The following is a 26109-nucleotide window of genomic DNA, read 5'->3' on the forward strand; positions in this document are numbered from 1 at the left end:
GGCCGTGAGCCAACACACATTGACACATAAGTGTATGGTGTATGATCAATGGGTGTGCGTGGGCAGGTGTGCAGAGGCCAGGGGAAGACATCAGGTGTCTTACTCAGTCACTCTCTGCCTTACTTCCTTGAGACAAAGTCTCTTACTGAACCTGGAGCTAGGCTAGCAGCCAGCAAGCCCCCAGCTCCTCTGCCCAATATTGAACTAGGGTTACAGGCATGCGAGTGGCCATACTCTGCTTTTTATGAGGGTGCTGTGGATTTGAACTCAAGTCCTAATGTTTATGCAGCAAAGTGAGCCATCTCCCCAGCCTCAGGTATAAATTCTTAATGGATCCACATCAGTTCCTACACACATGTGTATCACATATCCATCCACTGGTTATTACTGACTTTATGCTGACAATTTAGCAAGGCAAATCTTTTAAATAAAAAACGTGTTTATTATTATGATTGGCATGTATACTTTTTAGATTCCTGAAGCAAGCCGATTCTTCCTACACACAGTTCCATTTTAAAATATATGCACTAGCCAAACCTTCTAATTTCGTGACAGAACTTGTCAAATATGTTCTCCCAGCCTTACCACATGGGGAATGATGGGTCTTGCTCAGTCCCATCCTAGGAGGGCGTCAAAGAAGGAAGATACCCTCCTGGACCACACAAAATGGACCAGTCAACTTTGGTACATTTCCCATGGCCCATAAAGCATCCACACAGATACAGCACCAGCAGGCCCTTCACCCAGTCACCTTTCCGGAATGTTTCCCTCTTGTCCTCTACTTCTCTGTTCATACGGTTCTGTTCGGGTTCAAGTGCAGGCCCCTGATCATCGAGTTCATCTTCAGTTTCATCATCACTATAGGGAACCACTTCATCGTTGGGCTGGGAGTCCTCATCAAACGTTGTTTCTGAGTCTCTTTCTGAGGTCATTCTGCCGGCAGATTGGAACTACCTGGAGAGAAAGGGAAGAGGCAAGAGTGAATGGGGACTTTCCTAGGTTGGGCTATATATCTTGCTGCACCCTGTCCTAAGACCCCTTTTCCAGAACACCTCCTCACCGACATGCCAATTATCCACAAATAATGATCTGAAAGTTTAACTAGATATGCAATGAGAACAAACACATTATCAGCAAAGTGCTGGACAAGGACTAGGGAACAAAGGAGACGAGGGACATGACTCAGTTTATAAAGGCAAGAGCATGGAGACCTAAGGAGGACAACCACTGCCACTTCTGGTCCCCTCGTATGTACATGTACCTGCACCTACACATGTACCCACATATAATACACACAAAGAAAAAAAATGTAACCATAAGACTCAATCTCTCTCAATCCTACTTTCTTTCTGGAAGGCCACACAAATCTTAAAGTAATATTTCAAATTGTTCAACTCTACCCAGCATAATAAATTTAGGGGGGTCATAATGTTAAAATAAAAATGAAATAGACTAAACAGTAATGAAGAATGATTCACGTAGCAAGAGTAAGTGCTCTCTGGTTAAAAAAAAGGCTTTATAGTACCAAGAATCACATGTTTATTTGCATTATATTAATATGTATTCATGGAATTTTATGTCTTACTTTAGATTGTTGGAAGGGCTGGAACACCACTGCCTCAAGAGGACTATTTCCTGAATGCTGATACTTTGAGCCTTTAATCAGTGGCACACTTTAAATATAACCTTAGACCAAGTTTTCAGGGAGCAAACACTCCTTCGATCTCCTACCCCCTACCACCACCACTTTCTCTACCTAGAATCTGTGAGTATGTCATTACATAAAGTGAGTACACCAGGAACAAGGACACCCTGGGCTATATTTACATTGGGAAAATATTGACACAAATTCCTCAGGTTACTTGAAGACAGTCATATAACCTGACATTTACCTATGTGTCACTCTGTCATGTGCTTAGCATTGTGAGAAGCAGCCCACATTCACTTAGTATTAATTGTACACCTGACCCTGGACTAAGGGTTCTAGAAACACTGCTCCTTTGAAAGTTTCATAGCACCTTGATGAAAGTGTTATTGCTAGTTCTCTATGGAGAAGAAACCAAAATCCTGAACATTAAAAACATTGGGATTAAAACAATTGCTTTCCAAGAACTAGCTCTTAGACTCTACCTCTGTGGTATAGCTTATTATGTACTTTTTTCCCCCTGTTTTTCTGAGACAGAGTTTCTCTGTGTATCCCTAGCTGTCCTGGAACTCACTCTGTAGACCAGGCTGGCCTCGAACTCAGAGAGATCTGCCTACCTTTGTCTCCCAACTGATGGGATTAAAGGCATGGCCACCATCAGCCAGCTGCTTATTATGTACTTTAATTGGGTACAAATTATTTGCAGAGGAACTCTTTATATGAGTGCATGTTTTACACAAAGCCCAGCATCTTAGATACCTAGACTAGTATTTACACCAACAGGTATAAAAAAATTTCAAATTTTATGTGGAGATTTTTGTCTAGTGTGGCTTAAAACAATAAAAACCAGAAGCAAGCCAGTGTCTATCTAAAGAGTGTCAATTATACAAATAAATCAGGGTCCTGCTTCTGTGGAATAGTGGATATCAATATAGACCGTGACGAGCAGAGAAAGTATTGAGTGATGCCACAATGCACTGTGGGGGAAAGATGAGCTACAAGTCCATATATGCAGAATAGTTATTCACACAAATGTCAACACCTGGCATGCACCATTTTAAGTATGAAGGTTGGGGCTGGAGAAAAGGCTCAGTGGTTAAGGGCCCTGTCTTCCCTTCCAGAAGATCCAAGTTTGGTTCCTAGACTCTACATCGGGTAACTCACAGCTTCCTGTTACTCCAGCTCCAGGGAATCAGATGCCCTCTTCTGGCCTCCAAGGGAACCCTCAAGCATGTCTTCATATACACATAAATAGCTAAAAATAAATCTGTAAGTGGATGATGCATGCCAAGTATTCAAGTTGGCAGAACACTTATAGCAACAACTTCGTAAACATTAGCTGGTACTGCTGTTAGCGATTATTTTCATCACTAGATAAGTGTTATTTACAACAGCAAATAGAAGGGCCCATCTAGACTTCAAGCACTTCCTAGCCCCAAATTATCTCTAAAATGTACCCATCTCTCATTGGGAAGTAAAACTTGGAGACTACCATTTCCCTTAAAAACGGAGTCTGCTTGGTATGGTCAAGCATGGGCATGACCCTTTCCTCTCTGGGTCCACTCAGCATGCTTTCTTCCTTCTTTGGTACACATGTCAATGGCCAGTGGACACACCAGCTCTTGGTTTGGGTTGGTTTGATGTTCACTGTGGAGTTCGTGTTTCTTCGTTTTAGATTTCTGTAGGTTTATCAATGCCTAGGATGTTACTTGTACTTATTTGGTTTTACACTACAGTAACATCTATGCTTTAGTTAGTACAGAAGCATAATATGCTCTCTCTTCTGGGTGAGCTACCCACTCCTGTATCATTACTAATCAACTTGTACATGGCAATGGTTGAAGTGGAAACATTTGTTATATCTCACCACCTAAAAATGTTTCTAGATGGTGGTTTCCCACTTTTTAGTATTTTACACACTCCCTGAAGGAGAGTTTGGTCCTGACTGACACTCAGCAGCTAAACTTCAGTCCCCTCCTCTGTAAGATGGGATAACAATATCCACATCACAGGGCTGCTCAGTTTCTTAACCAAACACACCTTCGCTGCCTCAGTGCCTTTGATCATGTTCTTCCTGCTGCTGAAATGCTCTCCCCTTGGTCTAAGCATGAGCAGTTCTCACTCTTTAGACTATAACATCAAAGTCCCCATCTGCTGATGACACAAAACAGGAGGGTACCTGTCCACCTCTGCTGCTACCATTATCATTTGTTTCTGCCTTGCATTTTCACAGTTATGAACACACAGGAACCTGACTAGACCACAGTCTACAGGAACCCAGAGCCACGTATCTGACATTCGAAGATCTGGAGACAAAGAGTGCTTTGAGAAGTTCCTGCTATCAACATCCTTGGCTATCACCCCCTCCCCCTAGTTCATTCCTACTACCTGGTATCAGATTCCAACAATACTGGATGAAGGCTCAAAGTTTGAAGCTCAGTAAAGAGGAAAACAAATCAACAAAACAGCCAAGTTCACGAGCCCAGCAAGATGGAGCTCTTTCAGAGACTGGTTCCTTCAAGACCTTAGCATGCATAGTAAATACAGCAGGGTGTCTAGTAAGGTTCTGAAGACACTGCATGGAAGGACCAACCTTTCGTGCTCATCACAATATCCCAGGCCAGGTTCACTGTGTGCCACAGAGGATGCAATTTGGCTCTGTCCTTATAGGGCTAGTAGTCTAGACAGCAGTTGGTAAATTATAGCCCAGGGGCTCGGGTTGGCACCTTGCCTGTTTTCTTCAAGTCCTATTAAAACATCTTTGCTCATTCATCTAGATATTATTGTGTACGGCTACATCAGTACTATAGGAGACGTGCAAACTACAGTATTCACTATGGAGATGATGAGGACTTGAATCCTAAAGTATTTATTCTCTGGCCCTTTATAGAATAAGTCTGCTGACCCTGAAACTGTAATGAAAGCAAATAAGGTCAATAAAACAACTGGTCAACATTGAATGTCCAAAGCCAAATAAAATTCACAATGAACTGGGTAAATAGCACACACTTTGGGAATGTGAAATAAACTACCAGGTGAAGTGGTGGGAAAGGTCCTTTAATAACAAGAGTTGCCATTTTGATTTGGGGGGTATTATTTCCCTCACTATTTCACAGGTGTGTAAACCAGAAAAGATGTACAACAGACAGCTAACAGGATGGCACACTAGCATCTCCCCTTGAAGTGAGGATGCTGTGGTTGTGAACCTTCCTGCATACCCATGACCAAATAAGACGGCAAGGCGGTATTTTTATTAACAAGCATTGGTCTTGGACTCACATATAGAAGTCAGAGGACAACTTCAGGAGTCAGTTCTCTCCTTCTATCACGTGACTTCTAGGGATAGAACTCAGCTTGTCAGCTTTGAAGGCAAGCATTCTTAACCAATGAGCTCATCTGGTTAGCTCTCAAGATGGCATTTCCCCCCCTTAATCTGTATATTACAATCATAGACTAAAAGGAAAAACCGAGCTTGGTGTGGTGACACACACCTGTCACCTCAGCATCTGTGAGGTAGAGACAGAGGCTCAAGAGTTCAAGGCCAAGGAGCTGACTTAGTTGACACAGGACTTGCCAAGCAAGTTCAAGGACTTGAGTGCAGATCCTCGGTATACATGTTAAAATCTAGTCCAATACAAGAGTGAGCTCCTAGATTCCCAGTGCTGGAGAGGCAGACACAAGCAGATACCTGGGGCTCACTGGTTAAGCCAGTCTAGCCAAATTAATTAGTTCTAGGTTCACCGAGAGGCCCTGTCCCACAAAAGAAGATGGAGAGCAAATGAACACACACAGGAACATGTGCACACAGAAAGAGTTCAAGGCCAGTTTGGGCTGCTACATAGTGCTTGAGGCTAATCTACACTATGTGGAACTTAGTTTAAAAAGCAAACAAAAAGGCTAAAGATGTATAGATAGAGTGCTTGCCTAACAAGCAAGACCACATAAATGGGTGTGATGGCATACAACTCTAATCCAAGCACTGAGGAGGCGAGGGCAAGGGGATCAATAATTCAGGGGCAGCTTCAGCTAGAGCAGTGAGGGCCAGCCTGTGCCTTATGGGACCCTGTCTCAAATACACACACACACACACACACACACACACACACACACACACACACACACAAGGGAAGAATGGAAACAACAAATAACATAATTTATATTTTGTTTTTTAACTCATCAATAAGCTGTAGCATTCAAAGGATTTTCTGGACACCTATCCTTAGAAACTACCCTCAGCTTAGCTGTAAGGAGCCATTAAATCATTTACAGTCTTTTGGGCAGGCTTCATATTGCTACGTCAATACATCACTGTTTAAAATGCACACTATATGCACCTTAAAAGGGAAGATTGTGGGCTGTAGAGATGGCTCAGCTGTTAAAGGCTAGGCTCACAACCAAAAATACAAGGGAAGGTTGGTTGATTTCAGCATTGTAATAAATAGTATGATTTTATAAAATCAATGTTACTGCACATTGGAAAAAATTAATCTTCCTGACTAGTAATACACACTGACTTAATTAAGATCAAATCTACCTAAATCCTCCTCCTGCTCCTTGGAATTCTTATTCCAGATACCAACAGGACAGGCAGAGATGTGGCAAAAAGTCACCATCTCAAGGGACTGAATGGTTAGAACAGTGGTAGAGTGTTTAAATCCTGATGCACTGGTTCCCACAGAATGAAGGATACCCAACTGGCATGACAGGAAGTATATGGCATGTCCACTTTCAAAAGGCAAGGCTCAGTGTGAGATGTCCTGGATCTCCAATAGGCCATCTGGAAATAGCTGAGTGTCGGGGAATGGAGACAGATGCTGTGGACCACACCACAGTAAATATATTCCTGGGCCGAGTACTGATCTTCAGGTTTATGCCATAGCCCTCCCTCCCCACCACCATCCTCCACCCCATGCCAGAATGGGGGCTAGGCTCAGTGGTACATGGCTGTAATCCCAGCACTTAAGGCTAAGGCTAACACAGATTTGAGCCTAGCCTGGGCTAAACTGTGAGGGCTTTTTCAAGAAAAAAAAAAAGGAAGACCAGAAGGGAGGGGAGAAGACAGAGTGTCAGGGAGGGAAGGAAGGAGCATGGGCCTGGATTCAGACTTCAGCTCCAGTATTCACCAGCTTGTAACTCAGTGCATAATTTAACATTTTGGAAGGTCACATTTCCCATAGAAAAGGGGAGCGGACAATGTTGTCTTTCAAATGCTGTAAGAGTTAATGTAGATAACTAATGCTTGTGAAACCCCAGGGAGTATGAATGCTAAATTCCATTCCCTGCTTTTCCTTGTTCTTGAAGGATAAAGACTTCCAAGACAAAGCCCAAATCTACCACAAAAGGCTCAGTCTCTTAGCACCATGCGGCTTCCTGAGAGAGGGACCTTAGTATGTCTGGTGGTGCAGGCCTACCAGATGCTGTGGTTTAGATAGGGTTTTCATTTCCCCAAGGACGCATGTGTGGGAGAGCCTGGGACCATTAAGAGTCTGGGTCTAGCAGGAGCACTGGGTCCTCATATAGGACTAAAGTTAGCTCTCTGAAGAGGATTGTTGGGAAGGCCTGAGTCTGGGCCACCCAGCCTCTCTCTGGCTTCCTACTTGAGATACAAACATTGACATCACATGAGTCATCAACAGTGTGATCCACCATGAACTCATGTGATCACTGGGGAGCCTCCAGCAGAACCTGCACCTTGCCATTTGGACTTTAAACCTGTCTACCTTATAAGTTAGCCTGACTCAGAGTATTACATCATTGTAATAGAAAGTTGACTGTGAACAGGTTTCTGTGTACCCTTAATGCTCAGGACTTTCTTTGGGAGTTTCTGTCTCCCTTATCTTCTTCATGTGGGAAGTACCCCCAAGATGAACTTGCCTTCCTCAGGGACAGACTTCTTCCTCTCACCTGGAATGGCCCTTGCTGGTTACTTGACTCTGTACTTGCCTGCAGACCTGCTGTGGTAGTTTGATTGAGAATGGCCCCATAGGCTCATACGTTTTAATATGTGGTCCCCAGTTGGTGGAACTGTTTGGCTCGAATTAAGAGGTGTGACCTGGTTGGAGGAGGTATGTCACTGGAAGCACATCACTGGGGGTGGATGCCATTCCCTGTGTCTTTCTCCTTCTCTCTACCTCCTAGGTCTGAGCTCTCAGCTCTTCCTGCCACCATGCCTTTGTTCTACCGTCAAGGACTCTGACCTTCTAAAACCATACGCCCAAATGAAACACTTTCTTCTATAAGTCGTCATGGTGTCTCATCACAGCAATAGAAAAGTAACTAAGACACCTGCAGAAAACAAAAAGAGAGGCAGGGGTCGGGGGCTGGGGGGAGTGGGGAGGTCGGGAGCTGGGAGAGTGGGGGTTTGGGGCTGGGGGAGTAGGAGGGTGGGGACTGAGAGCTACACTGATACCAGGACTTGTTTTCCAGATTTTCCACGTGTCTCTGTGAATTATCCAGCCATTGAGGTCACAAAGCCCAGAAGGCAGGAGGGCTAAACAACAGGATTTCTATAGTCACCCCTCTAACAGCCCAGCACTCAAGCACTTGACTACGACACCTGTGGTGTGAATAAATGGATAAAATCACTACTGTTTACAGGGGAGGAGGGGCTGAAGGGCAGAAAAGGAAACCGAGACAGGAGAAATTAGTATTGTGCCTTCATGATGAAAATCCCCTGGAGTTGACTTAATAAAAACAGGAATTTCTGATGCTATCATGGGCATCTAGATTTAAATAGGGGAAAAACAGGCACAAACCAAAATCAAGTTTCACCAGCACTAGACAAAATGGGCTGTGCGCATTCATAGTAGTGATGGGAACCTAGATGCAGGGAAGGTCCATGGCCCCACTCGATTACATTGTTGTTGTAGAACTTGGTTCGTGTCCAGGGAGACCCAAGCTCAGACAGGAAGACTCAGAACATTCATTTTTTTTTTACTTACTCACAGTTGTCTTTCTCATGGATTAAAAAATAAAGCTTTCAGAAAGAAAAGGTCTCCTTTTTTCTTGTTTTAAAACAGGGGGAATAGTTGCGACAGTCCTACTCCACAGCCCTAGCTGGCCTGAAGCTCACTGTGTAGCCCAGGGTTGGCTTCACTTGGTTACCAAAGATAGTAGTGCTGATTGCTTAACATAACATTCATCACGATATATAAGTACACACTTTGTATTTTTGTGTCCTACGCCACGTGTTCTTTGTCATGTGTTCTTTTCTAAAGAGGATGGATTTTATCTCAAAACGCACAGCCTAAGATGGTCTCCAAAGACCCTACTTGCTGGTGCCCACACCTGTATAATCCCTTCTCTCTGACTGGGAGATGGACATGATGCCTTGCCTCCAAACAATAGGATATAGCAACAGGTGATGGAAAGTCATTGTTATTATCGGGTTAGGAAACCAGTGCCCTCCTTCTTGCCCAGTAACTTTTTACCCTTCCTGGCTTTGATGGAGCAGCCACCCTATGGAGATGCTCAGGAGCAAGAAATGAAGTAGGCATCACCAACAGCCAGCAAGTACTGGAATCCCCAAGGAAATGCAGTAGGCCAACAGCCATGTGAACTTGTAGCCACGCCCTTCCGTAGTCTTGCCTTCAAGTGAGACCCTAGGTCAAGATGGTACCTTCACTGCAGTCTTGTGAGACACCTTGAGTCAGAGGATTCAGCTAAGCTCTACCAGACACCTGTCCATAACCTGGGAGATGGTTGACCTGTGTTTGCTTAAATGGCCACATTTGGGAGTAAAGTGTCACGCAGCCATGAAAACACAGGCTATTAAATCTTGACAGTCACAGCTCCCCAATAGGGTGCCTAGTTGGTCAATATTATTCCTGAGTCATTCCCAAGAAGAGTCTTGGGTTAGTCTCACATCTGTCATGGTGATAAAACACTCTGACCAAATGCGGCTTCAGCAGAAGAAGGGATTCATTTGGCTCACGGTTCCATGTCACGGTCCATTATTTCAGGGAAGTCAAGAAAGGAACTTAAAATATCATATCACATGCAGAACAGGGAGAAGAAACATCTGGATCTTTGCCTACTTGCTTTCATTTAGTATTCTCCTGTCCTATAGAGCTCAAGGCCACATTCATACAGAAAGGCATTACTCACATCAATTAACAACCAAGATAGCCCCCGTAGACATGTGCACAGGCTGACTTGATCTAGACAATTCAAATGAACCTCTCTTCTCACGTGATTCTAGGCTGTGGCAAGTTGCCATTTAAAACTAACCATCAGCCAAGCATGGTGGTGCATGACTTTAATCTCAGAACCCAAGAGGAAGGCAGATCTCTGAGCTTGAGGCTCTTCTGGTCTAGAGAGAGAGAGTTCCAAGACAGCCAATGCCACACAGAGAAGCCCTGTCTTGAAAAACCAAAGAAAATTAATTAATTAGTTAATGAAACAGCATCACAAGCCTTCATCAACAGGGAAGTAGAAACCTCTTTTTATCCCGGTGAGCCAGGACACATATTATACTCTGTTTGGAATATGTCTAACATTCTTGAAAGTAGACGCTGACAAGCCTATTGACAGACATAATTAGACAAGGAATCACATGAGGCAACGGTAATAAAATAGATCTAAGATAGAGATTAAAATTAAACTTTATGCTATTAGGAAAACAATCTGACTACAGTTACCAGCACACACAGGATTGCATTTATTTTCTTTCCAAGCCAAAGCCCAGGAACCTAGAAGCCAAAAGGGCTAACATAAAACAAAGACACCATGACATCACCACTGTGGAGACAATTCAGCCACAATCCTCACTCACGATAAAAAGGCTTCTCTGTGCTGGAGCTGCATCTCATTGCTCAGAAGCCCACCCCTGATCTGGTTCAATTTCCTACTCTCACCCTGAGTCACAGCTGTGGAAAAAATGGGTGTGGAAATCCTGCACACTCAGGCCTTTCACAGAAGACAGGTTGTCTTCACCCCCTGGGTGCAGTGGGAGGAGTCTTTGCCCAGGTCTGTCATTGGTTCCCCTCCATACCCTTATACTGACGATTCTTCTTGGGTAGCCTCTGACAGTTCGCCAAGTGTCATCCCACTTGCATTGACTCCTGTAGCTGTGTTGGAAATATTCTGAGGCACGTTGCTAGGCGTTAGCACGGTTATTCTACTGATGAGATAAGGGCAGTGCCAAGTAACTTGCCAAAGGTGACTGAGCTCCTAGTGGTAGGGCCCTCCGGACTTCCGTCCTCTCCCCACAGACCCGAGTTGTGCAGTACAGGGTGACACAGTGAGCAGAGAGGGGTGGCTGCAATGCAAGCTCTGCCCAGGAAGTACTGGAGCTTCTCAACCACACAAGGACTCCAAGCCTCAACGGTTAGTCAGCTTTCTGTTACTATGACGAAATGCCTGAGAGAATTAACTGAGGAAGAAGAAAGGTTTGCTTCCACCCACAGTGATCAGCTTGCTTCTTTTGGACCCGGGGTGAGCAGAACGTTGTGGTGGCGATACAGGGTAGAGGAGGTTCATTTACCTCATGGCAGCCAGGAAGTGAAAGAGACAGACAGGAAGAAAATGTGGTCCCGCCAGGAGGTGGTGGTGCACGCCTTTGATCCCAGCACCAGGGAGGCAGAGCCAGGCGGATCTCTGTGAGTTCGAGGCCAGCCTGGTCTACAGAGTGAGATCCAGAACAGACACCAAAACTACATGGAGAAACCCTGTCTCGAAAGAGAGAGAGAGAGAGAGAGAGAGAGAGAGAGAGAGAGAGAGAGAGAGAGAGAGAGAGAGAGAGAGAGAGAGAATGTGGTCCCAATATCCCTTTCAGGACACAGTCACAAAGGCCTAACTTCCTTCTACAGGGCTCCACCTTCTAAAGTTTCAACCATTTCCCAATACTGCCACAGGCTGGGGAACCAAGCCTTCCGCATACCAGCTTTTGAGAGAAATTCAAGAGCCAAACTACAGCCCTACACAGAGCATCATGAGACACAAGGAAGGCCGAGGCAAAAGAAATGAAGGACATAACAAAAACGCACCAGACTTTCCAACCTGCAGCAGGCATGTCCCCTGCCATCGAGCTAGAAGAGCTAAAATGCTTTCCCTTTTACATGCTGTATGCTGATGGCTACTTCCTCGGTATTTGAGCTGGACAACATGGGAGTCACAGAAGTGCTGAGGAACTCGGTAGGAAGGAGGAGCAGGAGGATTTTTTAGGAATGAGGATGAACCAGCACAGAAAGGCAGAGGCAGGAAAGTACAGTGGAAAGGCCAGGTATCCGCCTCGGGCGAGAGCCAGAGGAGGTTCAGAGGTTGGCTGGAATCACCTCCCATGTGGCCTTGATGATGCCTCACTTCGGGGATGGGCTGCCAAGGGCGGGAATTGGATCCTCCTCCCATCACCCATCTGCTAGGGCTGGCTGAGGGTGGGGAAGGCAGGCCGGCAGGGCACGTGTTCAAATCACAGGACGCTGAACAGCCCCTGGTCCCAGATTTTTCGTCTGTAACAGTTAATAATTATTACTAATGACCTGATCAGCCGAAACATTCAGTGTGGGAAGCTGACTCTGTAACAAAAGGGAACAAGGCCCAAGCTAGGGTGGTGGCAGCTAGAAAAAAAAAATGTGTTTAAAAATCAAGACAGGGTGGGGCCGCCATTCCTTTGTCTGGGAAACTAAGGAGGAAAAGTATACAAAAGACTAGACCTGCTTCCCAGAAGGCAATGGTGTTAAACTTCTCCCAAATGTTTATTTTGGAGACTCAGCCTCAATCCAGGACGCACTTTTATGACAAATGATAAAAGTTATCTGGAGAAAAGCACTTTGGCTTTGTCCTTCTGACTAGGCACGACGGTTTCATTTTTTAAATGTGTTACTAAGTGCCACTGAAATTAGGTTCTAAAATCATATTCCTGTTTCAATAATAGAAAGTCCAAGGGAGGTTCTAATTGGCAGCCATAGGGAAGAAAGACCTCCGGGGGCGAACGGAGCCGTGGAGTTTGCTAAACTGTGATGTTGGAAGTCACTGAGCCGCGAGTACACTAGAAAGATGTAATCATTGGCATGGATTTCCAAGCATAAGCTGTAACACTTTCCATCTGCACAGAGAGCGTTTACACTCCCCATCCAGGTTCAACAGGAACAGCTTGTTTCAATAAAAGGGCAGACGTGGTATGTAAACAGGAATAACAAACAGACAAGGAAAAGATTCTTCTCGCTAGTAATGACAGGAAGGCAAGCTAATGACCACAAGGGACACCGTTTTATGCTGAATATTGAACAATGCTGTCCAGTGCTGGCTTAGGTAAAGATGAAAACTCTCTCTCTCTCTCAGGTAAAGATGAAAACTCTCTCTCTCTGTCTCTCTCTCTCTGTCTCTCTCTCTCTGTCTCTCTCTCTCTCTCTGTCTCTCTCTCTCTTCTCTGTCTCTGTCTCTGTCTCTCTGTCTCTCTCTCTCTCTCACACCGGGCTATTCACAATGAAATCTGCACCTCCCTTATGTAAAACAATACAATGCTCTTTTATCAAGAACCCTAAAGATATATTTGCACCAAGAATGTCATTCAGAGACACTTCTAACAGTTCGACAAAAGAACTCAACTCGTGTGAAGTATTTTTTGTTGGTGGAAAAGCAGGAGAAGAAGCAAGCCACTTGGAAGTTGCATAGGTTATGAGCCCAGATGCCCATGGACGCTAGAGGCGTTGGATCCCTCTGCAGATGGAGTTACAGTCTTTTGTGAGCTGCCTAGCATGGGTGCTGGGAACAAAACTCAGGTCCTCTCCAATATCAGTACACACTCAACTCCTACTCCCAGTAGTTTTCTTTTTCATTAGTATATATTAATTATACATAATAATGAGTTCACTATGACATTTTTCGTGTTTGTGTATAATATCCTTGGGTCATATTGACCTCCCATTACCCTCTCTTGTCTCCTTCCTCTTCCCAGCCAGCCTCTCTTCTATTGTCATACATTTATGTGTGTGACTCAGTTTACCTGGAGTTGCTTACATGGGCATAGGTGATAGGTTATTCATAGGGGCGCTGCCAACTGACCAGTGGCTAAACCACTGAAGAGAATCTCTCTCCCTCTCCCTGAAAACATTAATTACCAATAGCTCCTTGGGAAAGGACAGGTGTTTAGACACTTATTATTTTTAAATAGTCATTAACAATTACAGCAGTCGAAATACAGGAAATGCTTACTAGTATTAAATTTGGGGTCGGGGGGAGGTAAAGCCCAAAGTTGTGTTGCATGACTGTATCTTTTTGAATAATACATGTGTGGTGAGAAACTGGGTGACTTCTCCAGGGTCACATAGTGAGATTTCAAATAGGTCTGTTTGTCCCCTAAACCCTCATAGTCCACCATAGGGTTTGTGGCAGTTTGAATATAATTGGTCCTCATAAACTCATAGGGAATGGCATTATTAGAAGGTGAGACTCTGTTGGGAGTAGGTGTGGCCTTGTTGGAAGAAGTGTGTCACTGGGAGAGGGTAGCTTAGCTCAAGTGAAGCTTCACTCAAGCTTCACTCAGCATGACACTGAAACCACTTCCTATCGCCTGTGGGTCAAGACGTAGGACTCTCACCTCCTTCTCCAGCACCACGTCTGCCTGCATGCCACCATGTCCCACCATAATGATAATGGACTAAACCTCTGAAAATGTAAGGGAACCACCTCAATTAAATGGTTTTCCTTTGTAAGAATGGCCGTGGTCACGGTGTCTCCTCACAGCAATAGAAACCCTAACTAAGCCAGTGCTTTTCTTGGCAAGAGCAAAGTCCTCCCAGAGTATTAGGATCATATGCTCACCCAGACTCTCTTAGCATCATCCTCTTTGCAAACAAATACTGAAGTAGAAACCGTAGTAGAGGAGGTTAACAACAGCATCTAGAGATGGCCTCTGTGTTCAGATCGTGGCTGGCTTGCAGGTCGGCGAGGGAGAAAAGAGACTTTGTGTTCTGTACTGCACCTTCCTGGTGCATTCGGGAGCATCGGAGTCTCCCTCCAAGGATCACAAGCTATAGAAACCCAATCTGTACCAGCTCTTCCTCCCCGAGACCTTGCTGGTCCAATGAGGAACCTAAACCATTGACCTCCACTCAATGACTGTGCTGTGTTCGACCCCCCGAGCTGGGGGGAGGGGTGCTCATCAGCCAGCCAGCCTAGTTGACTCGGTAAGTAACAAGAGCAAGTAAGAATCTCTGTTGCAAAAATTGGGAGTGGGGAATGATGGATGGCTCAGTGGGTCAAGGTACTAGCCTTCAGCTCGGATAGTCTAAGTTCCATTCCCAGGACCTCCATGGTAGAGAGAAAGACACCTACAGATTGTCCTCTAATCTCCACACACACATAATGGTACTTGCGTAACCTCTACACACACACACACACACACACACACACACACACACACACACACACACACAAATAAATAAATAAATGTAATACAATTATTTTTACAAGGTAGATGGAGCCTGAGGGATAACATCTGAGGATGTTCACTGCCCGCCTTCTTTCTCTCTCACATACACAGAGTTACCATTTTTTTTCCTTAGTGATCCCACCCAACTTTCTTTAGTGTCTCACATCCAAACTGTGGCTTAAAACTGAAAACACAGATACACATAGAACGTAAATGACCACTGACCATCAACACGGCAAGCACAATCGTGTAGGTCCTTGAGGCCTCTCTGAGATGCTCATGGGGCCTTGTCTGTGGACCTCATTTCTCTCTTCGATCAAAAGTTAGCACCTTCAGAAATTCCAGATCCTGGACGTCTAAGGGATGAGGGCCACATCTGATAGGCATTGCCACCTCGTCTGCTGTACCTGACTCCGTTTCGATTACAGTTGCATCTCCAACAGCAGGATCCACACCTTAGCTTCCACACCTGATCCCACTGCAAACGCAGAGTTGGCTTTGTGTGTCTCTTAGAAATACTTTGATTTGAAAGAGCTACCGAGTCTCCTACCCATCCTAACCAGGCTTTTAGGTTTGGAGCAACTAACAGGAATGTTTCTAAGTGTCTCCTGTGCATTTGACAGACTGAAGGGGTTTGGTAATGCTTCCAAGAGAGAGCTTCCCAAGCTCTCGATATTCTCCTGTGATGGAGTATTGAGCATTGTCACAGGGTTGACTGCATAGTCTATGCATCAGGCTCTGCACTGTGCTTGACATGAATTATCTTATTTAGTTTAGAAGGGATCAGAATTAGTGTCTCCATTTTACAGATAAGAAACTAACATTACAAGAGGGCCAAGTCTTTGCTCAAGGACATACAGTTGATCATGGTATGCAGTTCCTTGTCAGAGCCTATGATTTTAATCACTACATTTGCCGCTTTAATTGTACCTAATGATACCACTTTGGAGTAAGCTATATAAAATATGATTAATCCATTTTATAGCTTGGAAGACAAGCAACCCAGAGACACACAGTTGTATCTGTGTTAGGGGTAGAAATGCTTCCCAGTGACCCTGACACTTCCCCATTTCTCCCCTCAAGGGTTTACCTGTTCAGAACTGAGGAAGAGGTGAGACTATAAAGGGGTTGTCAGGTGTTTCATGGGCACGTGCGCAACTCCCTGGAGAAGTCTCTCCACTAGGCTTAGTCACAGCTTGGGTTCAACCACGTGTAAGGTTCTTCAAATGAGAAAATTGCTAAAGTGAACACCAGAGTCCGTCGCCTGAGCACACAAGACCCTGCCACAAAAACTAAAACAGACCAAGAAAGAAGAAAAAGAAATAAGGTTGAAACGGATGTAATCAGGTAAAGATGAGGTCATTATGATGGGATGTGATCCAGGATGGCAGGACTGGATAGACAGACACAGAGTAAACTTGTGAAGACTGGAATGATGCAGCACAAGCCAACCAAATCATCGGGGTGTACCAATGCCCCAGCCTTGAGAACCGACACAGTACGTTTTCATTGCTGAGGCCGCTCAGTTGCCTGCTTCTCGGAGGCCTCAAAAATACACACACAGCTCCAGTGTGTCACTTCCAATTTCAAGACGCTTTAAAAATGTCTCAATTCCAGCTAGCGGAGGATGTGACAGCTACAGGTTTGTCTGTCAGTCTGGGTCCCTGGATTGGGAGTCCACTTTCCCCCACGGCTGTGTACCCAGATGGAAACGCTCCCAGCTCGTCTAATGCTACAACAAGGTCTAAACAACGATGCTTTCTTCTCTCTCTTTTAACGAACTGATGCCGAAACATGTTTCCCCCCTTAGACGTGTTATTGTAGGAAATAGTGGAAAAAGTAATATTTAGTGTGAATAATGACTGGTTACTCAAATCCAGATGACAAATGCAGGAATTGCACAGGCACGAATTCTGATTTGCATTTTCAGAGAAAATATGTACCCATAAAACTAGCCGATATTTGTTAAAATGGCTTCCAAATATTTGGAGATCTCAAAGACTTGCCAATTCAATCAGTTTCTATCCCACTTCTTAAAAAAAAACACACACACACACACAAAATACAAAACATGGTCATAGCAAAAAAAAAATGCAAGTTTATTCTAGAATTTTCTTCTACTGTGGTAGTTCTTCCTGTCAATCAGTATCTACTTCCCCTTTAAATTTCTGTGTGCTGCTTTGGGGAGGCAATTATATGGAGTGATGAGGGCTTGCCTTTGATGTAGCAGTGCCAAACCTCAACTCAGAAGTATAGGGAGAATATATAGTTTTTTAAACTCTGAAGGAATCTGTAATCATGTATAATATGTTTGACTTTGGTTTTTATTCTTTCATACTCCCCTGTCTCCACAGACAGACCCAGCACTCAGCTGGGTTAAAAATGAATATGACTTTCTTGAAGGTAACTAAAACAACAAAGAAGAGTCATTGGTGGGGGAGCAGATTTGAGACAGGGTTTCTCTGTGTCATTCTGATGAACCTGGAACTTGCTCTGCAGAGCAGGCTGGCCTCGAACTCAGATTCTCCTGCCTCTGCCTCCAGAGTGCTGGAATTAAAGGCCACCACTGCCTAGCTGAAAAGTTATTTCTTTAACCCTCTTGTTATCCTAAAATGATTCAGAACGCTGATCCTACTATTACTAATGCCATTACATAAGTCTTTATAATATTGTAGAATGTGAAACTGACTTAAAATACTGCTTCCCCACCACCCAATGAATTTGATTCTGGTGAAGGCATGCAATAGAATTCTAAACTGAGTCAGAAAACTCGGCCTTTCTTTTATTTAGGAGACATGGCTCATTATCATTGTCTGTAGATAGGGAGGAGTCAGGCCCTGGCAGGATTGTCTGGAGGTCTGTGTTCTCCTGCCAACACAAGGACTATCCACCTGTGGTGGGTAGCCATCCCAGCTCTGACCTCGAAGTCCTGCCCCTAGTGTGGCAACAAGTAACTGCCACACCTGCCTACGACCTGCCCCTGAGGCGTGGCCGAGAGGAGACCTCTTAAGATCTGAGATACATACGTGCTTGCTCTCTAGACACCTTGTGATCCTGGATGCTGGATTTCAGAGTTCTCCAGAGACCCATGCTGGACTGCACCTCCTCCTCCCCCCATCCTGTAACCGACCCCTTATTGGCTGTAAGCTACCCCTGAAATAAACCTCTTTTAATTACCAGATGAACTATGTGGAATTGTCTCGTTAATTGCTGTTATATCCACCTACCTCCACTCTGATATGTAAATCCCCAGCCATCCATTAAAAAAAAAAAAATCAGTGCCAGGGAGCTGGACAGATGGGCTCAGAGATTAAGAGCACTTGTTCTTGCAAAGGACATGGGTATGATGCCCAGCACCCATGTGGCAGTTCACAACTGTCCATAATTCCAGTTCCAGAGAATCTAAGGTGGTCTTCTGACCTCCAAGAAAACCAGGCAGCATATGGTACACAGACATGCATGTGAGCAAAACATTCATACACATGAAATAAATAAATCTTTTGAAAAATATTTTTAAAAAGTCAGTACCAGGAATATATGCTTAACAAGGAGGAACTCCAATTAGTCTGAACTTGATATTTCTATATATTAATCCCTTTGATTGCACAGAGTCCTTTTTTGAAAGCAAGTTAGAAAATGGAATTAGTATAAGAACAGAAAGAAAAGAATTGGTTGTGTGGTGCACACCTACAGCTCATGTACTCCAGAAGTGAATGCAGGAGGATCAAGAATTCCAAGCCAGCCTTGGCTATATACAGAAAGTTTAAAGCCATTCTATATGACTAGCTACATGAGACCTGGACTCAAAAAATAAAAAAGATAAACAGAAGAATCTCAAAAAGGGTTTAAGTATTCCATGTAGCAGGACACAGGAGCCAGAAATAAATCCAAGGTGACTGCATACTATGTAAATCAAGGAAACAGCTGAAAAAGCCCTCCAATGTCTCATGGATTTGAACTTCATATATACATATTTAATTAAAATATTTTCAAAGCATGTTTTAAAAGCATACAAATAAATTGTGGCCTAAACTTGTGATGGCATGCCTTCAAATACTGTAGTTGTTACTCCTACTTTCTGGGTATATTCATCAGTGAACAGCTGATCTACTCAAGACCCAAAGCTGGTGTTTGGGATACAAAGAAGGCCACCTCATAGTTCTCCTCCACTAGAATCTGTGTAGTAAGACCATCTTGGCTGACACCTCACCCCATGCACAGAACCTTTCTTTATGCATCTTGAAGAGCTGTCCATAATGACTTTCTAGCTTAGTTTTATAGACTATATCATACCTGAAGACAACAAAGGTGTAGTGGATTCATGCAGCTCACTGGGCACATATGTACATGTATCTCTGTATCATGTGAGGATCTAAATATTCTGAAGGCTACCGACAAGTTTGAAAGTTACTTATACTAGCATAAGAATCATTCAGAATGGTTTAAATTTTGCTATCTAGCTCAAATACAATTATTCTGAAGTCAGAATCAAAGAGTCTCAGGAAATGGCTATTGTTGGTCAAGTGGGAATCTGTGGAACTTGGGTATTGTCTAAAAGCTACAGATTGCCCATTTCTGTTATGCACCATTATGGAAACTTCCATAATAGCTTCACATTTGCTTAAAAAACTTGGAGAGACAATATCTGCTCAGCCCTGCCTACTGAAGGCTATACCCTGGCTTCTGCTACCCTCTGACCACCCACCAGCACTCTCAAAGGGCAACAAGGCTCTTCAATTCATTTTCTGGATCCTCAGATTTCCATGTAATGACTTGTCATTTGCATGCCAACAGCTCTCTGCCTGATCAATTCTTTGCTTTCTTTCTTTCTTTTTCTTTTTTTAATTATAAATGCTCAGTCAGTAGCTCAGGCTTATTACTAACTAGCTGTTATAACTTAAATTAACCCATTTATATTAATCTACATTCTGCCATGTGGCATTACCTCTTTTATCTTGCACCTCCTGTTTCCTTTCTGTGTCTCTCTGGCAACTCCTCTTGCCCTGCCCAATTTTACTATGTTAAAGTTAAAAACTTTCCTTTTTATTTAGACAAGAAGGGGGAAATGCTGTGAAATAATCCTTCTGTACATTGTTTAAATTATGCTGTGATTGGTTTAATAAAGAAGCTGACTGGTCAATAGCTGGACAGAATAAGGTTAGGTGGGAAAATTCTTTTCTTTCTTGTACTGTGGTTGTCACAGCCTGAGACTAAGAGCTGTGTGTATCCCACTATTCTTCCCAATAGAGCATCTAGACATGGGCAGATTATTTGGAGACAGGTGAAGAGCTAGGCAGGAGCTAAAAATCTCTGCTCATCTGCTTAATCACCTGCAGGACTTAGGACAAAATGTCCTTATTAAATCTCCAGCTGCTCATTTATGAGACATGGTGCTTGCTCTGTGGGGTCCTTAGGAAACTCAATCTTGACCCCATGGAAAATTAACAAAATAAATAGAACCTGATACTCGGATATCTGCTGTGGGAGGAATCAAGTGATGAATACAATCAAAGAAGACGTAAGACATGATACCAGAGAGTTCATAACATTTTCTCTTTCAGTAGACCTTAGTTTATTGTGAACTATTTATTGTAAGCTTAGATTACTTGGTAGTTTTCAAGCAAAATGGGGTCAGAAAATCGAATAGTAGCCTTTATATTATACTTCCCTCCTATCAAAACCCTTGATCTAGTTGACGTCACTGAAAAGCAATGGTTTGATTGACATTTGATTCTCTGCAATGTCTCTACTCTGTTGAGCCAAAGACATCAATAAAGAACTTTTGAGTTTAGAATTCAGTGGTGTATCCTGTTCTTGGAGCTCTTGACATACAGAGAAAACCAAACAACCAGGTCTTGAGCTCTACCCAAACCCTGTCATCATGCTATGAGCCCGCTGTGAGAGCTTTCTGAAAATCGTGGCCATCTAAGTCTCCCTATACATGTCCTATACAAATCAGCCTCCAGGCTACAAAAGAGTAAAGCACCCAGAAGACTCTAGTTAAAACAGATCGAACAGGGTCACTCTTGCATCATTGAGGGGAAAGTTGCAGCTAGTGACCCAGTTACTGAAGCTGGATTTTTGCTTTCCTCAAAGTCTGCTTAGCAAGCGACCTTTCATAGTTACATCAAGGACCGAAAAAGTGAAACACGTCGAATTTCAAAACCAGATTAAACAGAAAGAGGCATTGACTCTGTTTGCTTTGGGGGAGGGGAGAAAGTGGGTAGAGGCACAATATGGATGAACAGAGTTTGGCCATGGCCATGGCTAAGGGAGGGCAGATACTGCTGTTTTTAATTTTCTCCATGTCTGAAGTCTTCCTGCATTTAAGCACTGAAACACACCATTTTCAGCATACATGACCCTATCAATATTAGATCACCATACATGGCACATGTGTATTTCTCATGACACAAGCTTAGAAAGTGCCACATGCTTTGTGTAGCCACAGACTTACCTTGAGAAACTGGGTATTAAATAATAGAGCTGTTCATAAAGAACTAAAAAAAGGTTCTCTCCTTTTTTTTTTTTTTTAAAGTAAGCCACATCCGAACATTTCACAAAGTGTAAACATCACAGGAAGCAGCAGTGTTTGCAAACCAGGGTTACTTGAGCCATGTGGTTCCCAGGAAGCACATTCGCACTTTGAGCCAGCTGGAACCTTCTGCGTGGCCTTGATGTTGTATGCGGTTCATTTTCTGTTGACCATTCACTTCAACTCACACACTGTTCCCACTTTTTATCACATGAAACTCCACCCCAAAACGTGACATATAAATGATCACTGGACCAGACTGAGGCTGAGAAGGGGCTCTGTGGATGTCTCAAGGTCACACGGTGGCCTGTGTTATGAGTCTGAATCTGGAACCAAGTCCAAGCTCTTTCATTTCCCAGGGTCAGCATGATAGCCCCCGAGCAAAGAAATACAGGCCCCAGAAAGCTGTGTGGTCCCAAGAGAACTGGCATTGCTATCCTCCATTTCCATCTCCAAAATGAGCAAATGATAATGTCCTCCCTCACCCCGGACCCCTCTCTCTCTATCCTTTTTGACAGGCTCACTCATTAGCCCAGGCTGGGCTGTTATCCTGGATGCCTCTGCCTCTGCTTCTTGAGCACTAGAATTACATGTGTTCACCATCAGACTCAGCACAATACACCTGCCTCTTGCTGTTGAAAGGGAGAAATGAGAGGGAATGATCTGATGCACGTGAAGCTCATGAGATAGAGATGCATTCAAAGAGAGGTGCAGTTAATATCAGCTCTTGCTGTTCTTACACGGGAGGAGTGGACACCAGGAGAGACAAACCAAATGCCAATCGACACCTTAGAATGGCTAAGTTACTCCAGCCCGCACTGGGCTCAAATGGCCCTGCGCCTGTTGAATCATTAATAGCCAAGGGAATGCCTCACTGGTAACCTGTGTGCTCTAGCTGCAGGAAAGTGTCACCCTAGTAGTGAGAGAGACATTAAATATTTCAGGTGAGCAGCTGCTCAGAACAAAGCTGCCTTTGGCAGATCCATTACTACCTCCTTTAGATCTCTGCAATGTGTCAGAAAACCTAGACTCAAGAACTTAACGTGTAACACCAGCAATGCATCTTAAGAGTATCTTCGCACAATAAACTCATTTTCAGAAAGACAAAGTATTATTTTTTAGCACTAGAAACTGGCTTTACATGTGACACCTCTGCCATGATATACTGTATGGACCTTGCCAGTGTGAGACACACTACACCGGCCAGATAAAAATAGTCCTTGGTTGTTTATCAACAAAGTGTAATTGTAAATAGGAGAACGCAGTGCTGAATGTGTTTATATATTCATGCAGCACATTCCTATAAGGACTGCCTTACAGAGCTGTCTTTGGCCAGCATCCATTTATAGATTAAAATTCATATATTATATAATCACGTTCACATTTGGGGTGTAAAGATTTTTATAAAGAAACTGGACTGTCCAGTTTTTTTATCCAGCTGAGAAAAAAAAGTCTTTGATATCATATCCCATGATTTGGCAACTTCACATCCATGACTTAATCGAGCTCATTTTTGATTATCTGCATGTTTAATGATTGATTAATTCATTATCTGCTGCTCTCAAGCCAGGGACCCTCCCTGGTCAGGTGTTCGCCTCACCTGTTTACACAGGCCAGCTCCCAAAGGGAAGTTGAACTCCTAGCTCCTTAGAAGGCTGACAGAGGTAAACATCTAACCCCTTGCACACCATAGTGAATCCTGCATTTTCCCGGATCTCTGGAGTCACAACAGCACTGTTTGAATCTTACCTATCTCCAGCTATGATAGAACAGAAGGCACTTCCAGGTACAGACAACTACATGGGACTCACAGGTGCCCAGATGCTGTCTCTGCCTCACACAGGGGCCTTGCACTCGAGTGTGCGTGTATACGGGCGTGAACACACACACACACACACACACACACACACACACACACACACACACACACATCACCTGGCAGGTGAACAAAACCTGCAGCTGCATACCGTAATCTCACCAAAGTGTTTCTTATCTAAGTTTTAACTTCAGTTAAAAATCTTGTCAAAGAGAGCAGGACATGTCTGTATAAATATGACTAAAATAACATCATAGACATGTATGACATTGACAACAAAGAAAAAACTTATTTTCAAAAGTAACATGGCATGGGAGTAGGGCGCTGAGGCTGGAGAGATGGCACAGAGGTTAAGAACACTTGCTGCTCTTCCAGGGCACCTGGGTTAGATTCTCAGCATCTACATGGTAGCTCACAACCATCTGTAACTCCATTTCCAGGATATCTAATGCCCTTTTTTGGGTCTACACAAATGTGTACAGACATGCATGCAAGCAAAGCACCCATACAGATAAAATACAATATTTGGAAATATAAAATAGGGGGTGGAGCAAGCTGGCTTGGTGTGTAAAAATAATCACTGCCAAGCCTGATGACCTTATTCAATTCCCAGGACCCTCGTCATGAAAGGAGAAAACCAACTCCCTCAGCTTGTCCTCTGATTTCCACATACCCAAACTGCACACAAAAACATGCATAATCAATCAATGTAATTTTAGAAGCCTTATAAAAATAAATAATATGGGAACTTAATTACCATCAAGTAATGTTGTTTTGAAATATACACATATATGGACGCATCAGTCATATTTCAGAAATGATATGAATTCCATAGAAATATAGCCATCCTAATGCCATCAGTCCCAAAACACAGTCTGCTCAGTTTGAAAACGAGAATCCAGATGTCAAAATATTCTTAAATTGGGAACTTCGGCATCACTCACTCATGGCAGCCATCCCTGGAAGCTAAGGCAGGGCTGTACTGGAGAGACCACGAGCTTCTGCAGCCAGCCTGAATTTTCCTCAGTCCTGTCAGGGATCTAAATTTAGGAAGCCCAGACAAGCACCATTACTGTTCTCAACTGAAAGTCAAAGAACCAGGCATCTAGGGAGTGAAAAACAATGTCTTGATGTCATACAACCAGTAGGTAGCAGCTAGAATTGCAGTTGAGCTCTGTTTTGCCCCCAAATTGGTGGTGTTGGTGCCCACACTTTGTGGCTTATTTGTCCTCTACTAGTAAGAGAACACACACACACACACACACACACACACACACACACACACACACACACTGGTAATTTTCAAAGTCTATCTGCAAGAGAGAAGGTGCCTTCTAGATCACTGTAGTGAACACAGGGTATGTGGAGTTAGCATGTGGGTAATAACTACAAATAGCCACAAGTTCTTGCAAAGGTAAGAGAACAGGAAGAACTATGTAACCAGACCATTTCCACATTAGAAGTTCTGAGAGGAAAAAAAAAGGATCATTCTCTTAGATTCACCTGCTGTTAATATTTTCTTATTTGTTTTATACTTATATGCATGTGTAATATATGCATATACACATACATATTACACACACACACACACACACACACACACACACACACACACACACACAAACAAACACACAGAAATACAGGCCCCATTCTGGCTGCCCTGTCCTGTGTGATCTGTCCAGCACACACATTTGCATATTCCTCCCCTGGACCACCTGGGGTTTAGGTTAAGTCAAGTCACACCCTTCTATGCCTAAATACTTCCAGGTAGTCTCTTCCATTCTTTTATATAAGCATGGTATAATTACCAACTTTAGCCAATTCAACATGGTATGATAACATTAATAAGACCTCTACTTTGTCCTGTACCCAATAATGCCATCTGTATTGCTAATTTCCTTTAGTACAAGATCCATTCTATAATTGGGTATTTCTTCAATTGGCTACACTGTTTCATCTTTACCTTTTTTTACAACTTACACAAATATTTAATTTTATATTCACTTCAATATAGTAGCTTTACTGTTTCATCTTTAATTTTTTTTTACAGCTTCCACAAATATTTAATTTTACATTCACTCGAATACAGTAGCTTCATCCTCTTTTTCTTTTTTTTTTTTTTTTGGTTTTTCGAGACAGGGTTTCTCTGTGTAGCTTTGTGCCTTTCCTGGAACTCGCTTTGGAGACCAGGCTGGCCTCGAACTCACAGAGATCCGCCTGGCTCTGCCTCCTGAGTGCTGGAATTAGAGGCATGCGCCACCACCGCCCGGCCATCCTCTTTTTCTTTTCTTCAATGTACTGGGGATCAAACCCAGGGTGTTCATTATACTAGACAATAAATACACCGCCACTGAGCCACACCCAAGCCCTTTCTTCATTTTTTAATTTTTAAATTATATTTACTTATTTTTATTTATGTATGCACATGGAGGTCAGAGGAAAACTTGCAGAAGTCAGTTTTCTCCTCCCACCATGTGGGTTCCAGGGATCAGGCTCAGGTCCTCAGGCCTGGTGGCAAGCACCTTTACCCACTGAGCCATCCATCCGGCCCCACATTCTTCCTTATTTTTTTAAAAAATCATTTTTATTTATGTGTATGTATGTGTATGTGCCCATATGTGCAGGAGCCCATAGAAGCCAGAAGGGGGCACTAGGGGGCATTGGGACCCCTGGAGCTAGAATCACAGGTGGTTGTGAGTCACCTGACATGGGTGCTGAACTCTTGTCCTCTCAAGAGCAGT

At 43.5% G+C, this 26109-nt stretch overlaps 1 protein-coding gene across 1 annotated transcript in view; it reads right to left on the minus strand.

Annotated features, from left to right (window-relative positions):
• The window catches only part of Atp8b1 (ATPase phospholipid transporting 8B1), a 130907-nt gene that overhangs the window by 71072 nt on the left and 33726 nt on the right, over positions 1 to 26109 (minus strand). The window contains exon 2 of the mRNA XM_052742318.1: positions 752 to 954. Within this exon, the coding sequence (XP_052598278.1) occupies positions 752 to 932 (181 nt within the window). The 5' untranslated portion in view covers positions 933 to 954. The remainder of the gene's footprint in view (positions 1 to 751; positions 955 to 26109) is intronic.

The sequence above is a fragment of the Peromyscus californicus genome, unplaced genomic scaffold (genome assembly GCF_007827085.1).
Source record: "Peromyscus californicus insignis strain IS unplaced genomic scaffold, ASM782708v3 Scaffold_17__1_contigs__length_78620276, whole genome shotgun sequence".
NCBI lineage: Eukaryota > Metazoa > Chordata > Mammalia > Rodentia > Cricetidae > Peromyscus > Peromyscus californicus.